General features: G+C 30.2%; 1 protein-coding gene across 2 annotated transcripts; it reads right to left on the reverse strand.

The window, feature by feature from the left end:
• Positions 1–3,182: 3,182 nt before the first annotated feature.
• On the reverse strand, positions 3,183–4,913 carry LOC107481230 (transcription factor TCP14). 2 transcript variants are annotated; one of them, XM_052258085.1, is made up of 2 exons: positions 3,513–4,913; positions 3,183–3,337 (listed from the first exon to the last, which is right to left on the reverse strand). In XM_052258085.1, the coding sequence occupies exon 1, from the start codon at positions 4,613–4,615 to the stop codon at positions 3,521–3,523; it is 1,095 nt and encodes a 364-aa protein (XP_052114045.1). In that variant the 5' UTR covers positions 4,616–4,913; the 3' UTR covers positions 3,183–3,337; positions 3,513–3,520. The 2 variants fall into 2 exon arrangements, with proteins under 2 accessions (XP_052114045.1, XP_020994887.1); XM_021139228.2 differs by having other exon boundaries at positions 3,509–4,913.
• Positions 4,914–6,904: the final 1,991 nt, after the last annotated feature.

The raw sequence follows: 6,904 nt of genomic DNA on the forward strand, positions 1-6,904 counted from the left end.
AATTTGTGATTAAGGGATTTTTTTTCTAATAATTATATTTTTTGTGACATATAGACAAATTTTCATATTCTCATTGTCATTGGAACGTAAATTCACTATAAATCTAAAACATAAGACTTTTTATACTTTATCTCTTTTTGAATTTTATTTTAAATACCAAAAAAGAGTGTACACAACAATAATGAAAAACACTAATAAATTAAAATTCGAACTATATATTAAATAATCTTCTCATATACATTACACAAAAAATTACTCCCATTATTGCTATATAGTTGGCTTCTCCAAACAGCTAATTAATTCAATTTGATATAATAATTCCATTAGTGTTTCAACAAATAAAAGGGGTGCGCTTTCCTTACTTTCCAGCTCTAAAACAGGTTGTATAGTAATATAAGTAGTCATTTCATTAATTTTAATAGTATACTCTTTTATCTCAAAAAAGTTAATATTCTGAATTATGCCTAAAAAGATAGAATAATAGCAAAAATAACAATACGAAATAATTGTGTTCACTCAATTGAACCTTTTCAAAATCATATTTTCCAACTAACCCTTGAAGAACCGACATGATTACTTTATTTGCATTTCTTTATTTTTGGATAAATAATTTAATTAAAATTTTTTTTTAAAATAATTTAAATAATAAATAATTATATTAAAAATAGTTTATAAATAAGTTATTTTATATTTAGATTTTTAATTTAAAAATATTTATTTTATAAAAATATGATAAAAATAGTAATATTATAAAAGAAGTTATTTTTTTAATTTTTTTATAAGTTTTTAAATACCTTTTCAAAAAGTTACAATTTAATTTTAAAAATTGCACCAAATATTAATACTACTACTTTTTATAAGTTAAAAGTTTAAAAAAATTATTTTTAAAGATTTTCAAACGGACCCTTAACCTTATTATGAGCTGTCATTTAGCTCATTTTTTCATATTCAAAATAAAATCTACAACATAGTAATAATATTCAGATAATAATATCTAAACATTTTAATTAGATTAGTTGTGGATATGACTTATTTAGTTTGATTTAGTACGCCTGGATCTTTTTATCTTTTAAATAGGCTGATGATATTTGTGAAAACAAAAGATAAAATTCTTAACTAAAATTTTAAACTGCCTATATATGAAATCATATTTTCCATTAAAAAAAATTAACATTTAATATATATTTGCATCATCGACAGTGTAAACATGTTATAACATTTTTATTCTGTAAATAATAAACTTTCCAAAAAAAATATATTTAATTAAAGAAATGCATAAAACATTTTTAAGATTTTATTAATATTAAACTCTCCATAGCTACTTATATATATTAGTAGCTTTTTAAAACCAAAAGATTCGATTCTTTTAATTAACTTCCTATTTAAGGTACTAGCTTATATATCTTAATTAGTTCCTACCTACAAGTGTACTCGATTACGAGCTGTCCAGCCATAATTATTCACTATGCATGTTATTTAAAGTTAGTTAATTAGTTATGGAATTAAGAATAAAAAGAAGATATCTTATATGTTATAACAGTGAAATAAAAATGTTAAAACTTATCTAACTGAATTTATTAAAAAAAAGAACTCGTTTATTTTTTAGATCATACGATGATAGTTCATGAAAGTTCAATCATTTTCTTTATCAAAATATAATTATAGTTTTCTCCATTTTAATTTAAAAATATCTGTAAAAAAAAAAAGATTAGTAATTCATTATCTGCAATACATTTTTCACTCTAACTCTTGAGTTAGCTTTAATTTGAGGTTATTAGACTTATTCAATCTCAATTTTAATATAAATCAGATGTTATATGATTCAATATTATTGAGTCATTTGTCTACAAATTAAATGTTTACGCTTCATACAACTATTCTTAAAAATTTATCATGGATTTTAAACTAATTTTTAGAGTTGAGTTAGACTCATTCAATCTCAATTCTAATAAAGTAAAAATATTTATTTTCTTATTTTAGGCATTTATGAGCTTTTCTCATAACATCAAAGATTAATCAAAGTATAATACTTCCAATTCATATAATGCAAACCAAATTAAAGCACCCTATGGATCTATCTATCTGAAGATTAATCAAAGTATCATATACAGTTGGCGAAACGAAAAATCTAAAAAGAAGCTTAGGCATCTAAAAGCCTAACCCATTAACATTTTGATATAAGCAATGATAAAGCTGGTGGGGGCTGAAGCTGAATTGCAAGTTTGATCACATGCCATTATATTCATCTTATCGTTCATGAAAAACACAACCTAATCTTACAATTCATGAAAACTACAGTAGTTCATATATAATAATGGAGGAGGGAAGAAGGTACAAAATGTCCAATAACTCATATATATAACTTCATCCCATGTCCAACAAACAAGTTAAATCATAAAACTCAACTCATGATAAATTCAATTTTAGGATCTTGCCAATAATTAATATTGTAAATGAGAATTTGTCAAATTTTTCATATATATGATTACATAGCTTAATTAAATATAGTCTTTAATTAAATGTGTGTATAAGATCAGTTTGTCTCACTAGACTAGATACATGTCGTCCTATATAAGGAGAAAGAGAAAGAATATATAATTTGAGCAATACTTGCATCTGATGAGTTAGTTTAATAACAACCTATTAATTATGGGCATGGCCACTTTTATATATAAAATGCATGTATTGGTCCCTATAAATATATATTATGCAGTAGTACACAGTACAACACACATAATTCACAACTACTGCACGCAGCAGCAGCAGCAGCAGCAGCCATAAGGGATAATGCACCATGCATGTGACAGTTTCTGCATAGAGGGGCATCATCTTCTTTTTCAACCCCATTATTGTTGCAGTAAAAAGACTACGACTTCATTCGTACCATATCATATCTTCATACTTTTACCACCATTCGTACATTATATTATAATAATTAGTATGAGTTTAATTTGTTGATCCATCACCTACCATAATTTAATTTCCTACCTCTAAATGAAAACAAATTTATATATATCGCATGCCTATCTCTTTGTTAAGTAGCACACAATAAATTACTAAGCCATATGATATAATGTAGTGGTAAGAAACAAATTACAATTCCACAATCTAGCTTCTGATAATGAAGTAATAAATACCAATAATATATAGGGACGGTACCTTTAAATTTAGCACAGCCAAAATAGTCGAAGATCAGAATTGATTGCCATGGTAAAAACATATATATGTATATAAATATGTGTGCTTTCTTCTCAAACCCTAACTAACATACATGGATCCTCAGCAAAATCACACCAAAACCGAGAACATTCAACTCGCTAAGCAACTAAACTTGTGCCTGCATCATCAAATTAAAATTAAGAAAACTTAATATTATATATAATACACTTAGAGAAAGTGGAAACCACTATTACTTACTAATTAAATTACTAATGTAGTAGTTAAAATTGAAAATAAAATTATAACAAGAACCAACAACGTAGAATATATATATCATGAGCTCATATACTTGCTTTGATCCTCAGGGTTGACTTTCTTGATCTCCTCCATCTCCATGGGGTGAGTGTTGGCCGCCGCTGCCGTTAGCCATAATAGGCCTGTATGCATTAAGAGCTGCAAGCATTCCCAGGTTACTTTCACTCAGCACTGCACTGCCGCCGCCGCCTCCTCCTCCTCCTAGTTGTTGAGCTTGCAATAGAGCCATTGGAGAAGCAAAATTCATGAAATGAATGCCGCCGGCACCGTTGCCGCCGCTGCCACCAGACATAGCCCCTTTATACATGCTACTATTGTTACCAACGGTTGGAATTGCCCAAATTGGGTCACCGCCATTATTACCACTGCCACCACCAACTCCACCGCCGCCCATCATCCAAAAAGTCGCCGGAATAGAAGCATGAGTCGCCGGAATTGACCCTGAACTCGACTGTAACAAGTAGCTACCCATCATCTGAGTACCCTGGTGCTGTGAGAACACCTCCTCTTGCCTTCTCTTCCTCCCCAAAGCATCTCCTCCGCCGCCACCGTCACCGCTACAGGGCTCTTCCCGAGCCTCTTGCTTGCTTTGCATAATATCATTAACAGCGTTGTTGAAATTCAAGACAGTAGTAGCAGCAGCAGCAGAGTTGTTGTTGTTATTATTATTACTATTGTCACTGCCGGAGAACATGACTCTTCTAGAATAATCTTCCACCGCCACGTTCCTCACCCATTCGCTGCGGCTCCTAGCGGCGGAGAAGCTGGCTGCGTGGCTAAGGTACGGTGTAGCGGTGGCGGTGGCGCCTCTGAAGTAGTGAGAGGGGGAAGAGATGGTGGATCCTGAGCTTCTAAGCGTGATGTTGAGGGAAGTGAAGTTTGCAGGGATAGTACCGGTTCCGGTGGCCGCGATGACGGAGGGCTCAGCCTGTTGGAGGAGCCACTCGATGGTCTCCCCGTCAGACTTGTGGCCAAGCTCCCGCGTCAGCTGGAACACCCTGGCAGCGGCTGCAGCCGGCATACGGATCCGTCGGCCGCGACCGTCATCTTTCTTATTGTCTAAGAGTTGGAGTGGAAAATTAGGTCTGGTGCGGATCCCATTTTGATGGTGGTCAGGCTCCATGATCGTTTTCTCACTCATATTATGAAAAAAAGAAAAATAAAATAAAATATGTGTGGGGTTTACCTTTCTTTCTTTCTTCTTTTTTTAATATAAATAAATTAGAAAAGAAGAAAGAAAAGGAATAGGTTATGTTAATAAGCAGCGGAGATGAAAGTGGAGCATGGCATGGGGATGGAATTCCTTTGAGATATGACTTGTTCCTCTCTTTCTCTCACTCTATACACTGACACAGGATAAAGGAGAGAGAGATAACAAGCCCAACCATTGCAACCTTTAAGCAACAATATAATCATATTCACTACCAATAATATCCCCACTATCTCTTTCTTTTCATACCTATCAATTCTATACACAAATTTAACCTTCAACAATATATATATGCATATATAAACCATCATTTTAACCTATTAGTAAATCATGAGGAAGAATGTAATATGCATCACTAAAATTTAAGCATTTTTTTAGTATTAAAAGTGGTTGATAAAATAATTAAAATGATATAAGAATTATCTACTTTTATAATAAAAAGGTACACTTAGTAGTAGTTTATCAAGAATCAGTATAAACATAATAAAGGTTAAATCTTTTCTTTTCTCAAATATTTGGTGTTATATATTATAAATGTTGTTTCTTTCTCTTTTTTTTTATTTATTTTGTCATATTTGTGTCTTGTAATAACTTTTAACATTTTAAAAGTGAATCACGTTATCCATTCTTAATACTCAATAAAGAAATTAATAATGAAGGTAATGATATATATGGTAAATGTTCATATAGCAAGCTTTTATGCTATTACCATTGTAAATAAATTTGAAAATAATACATTAGAAACAGAAGATTAAAAAACAATTAACTAATAAAAGATTCATAATATCTTGTTCTTTTTTCACATCCACGTTAAAGTCATCAAAATGATCAAATGAGCGAATTTGAGATAACTCGTCTCGAAAGCAAGGTAAAATTGAAAAAATGAGTTGACTTACTTTTTTTAGGAGTAAAAAAAAATGTCAGTTCGACTTGTTCATTTAAACCGACGAGTTATAAAAACGTTTTTATTTTTTAAATTGTATTTTTAAAGTACTAGATAGTTTTAAGATTTTAGTACCTAGATATTCGTACAATATTTCATTTATATATTTCTATATTAAACTAACTAAAACCTAATAAAAGCCTCAAGAACAAATTACAATAACAAATCTTAAAATCTATTATAACAAGAATAGTGAGTAATTAAACTGAGTCTTATATTATTATTAAACCAGCATCATGCATAACTTTCTTCATTTAATGTGTGTAAATGTAAATAATGTGTTTAGTGTTTATTGTTTAATTATTCATATATTAAAAAAAACCTAAACGAATCAACTCATACTCTATTTTAGCTCGAATTCATTTAATTTACGCGTTATTTAACTTGAATCGGGTAAATTATTTATTCTAATTTTTAAATTATTAATATTTTTACTAGCTCAATTCACTTATTTTTTCCAAGTTAACTGAACTAAGCTTTTCTCGAATAAATTGTATAAAAAATTAGAATTTGAAAAGATATATATTGTCTTTCATTAGGTTTTTTTAATCAAAATAATATTGAGTCAGTTTTGGTATTTGAAATAGAAATAAATAATAAATCAATAAATAAATAAAAACGTTGAAGATGTTGATTGAGAAAGCACGTGCGGTGGTGGCTGTGGTTGATGGTTGATCATAATGAGAAGAGAGAGTGGTGTGGTGGCCTGAGACTGAGTAGTAGTGGATGTGGATCCCATTTCATTCAACTCATCATTGTCCCTTCTATCTTCTCTATCCTCTCATCTCCTTTACACCTTTATTTATTTCTCCTTTCAATTTCCCTTCATATGCCTTCTTCCTCTCACTTTTTCTTTCAAAACTAAATAAAGCCTAATCCTTTACACATACAAAAATTAAAATATACTTCATTGTGCGCAAACAATGTTTGCACCTCACTCGTTTTCTCTCTTCAAGCACGATACAATGAAAAGGTTATATTAGTTATATATGAACAAACTGATTGATTGTTGTTGTTGGAGTTAGAAAGTAAACAAAGAATAAAACATAAGTGTAACTACTTGTCAAGAAAATAATTTTTTGAACTGCAAGTTATTTCTTTTTTTTTTTTTCAAAATCTATAAAGAGAAATAACTACAAGTTATTTCTTCGCTTTTCGCTTTTCGCTTTGGAAGGACATGTACTATGCCAGGTACACTAAAGTAGCATTTTAAGAGCTGGACGAATGTTTTACAGAGAAAGAATGAGATGAAGAGATGGTTCGTCGGATTCTTTACT

This window comes from Arachis duranensis, chromosome 3 (genome assembly GCF_000817695.3).
Source record: "Arachis duranensis cultivar V14167 chromosome 3, aradu.V14167.gnm2.J7QH, whole genome shotgun sequence".
Classification (NCBI taxonomy): domain Eukaryota; kingdom Viridiplantae; phylum Streptophyta; class Magnoliopsida; order Fabales; family Fabaceae; genus Arachis; species Arachis duranensis.

What these genes read in the sequence shown, in the direction of transcription:
- LOC107481230 (XM_052258085.1), bottom strand. Translation starts at nt 4,615, where the DNA reads ATGAGTGAGAAAACGATCATGGAGCCTGACCACCATCAAAATGGGATC.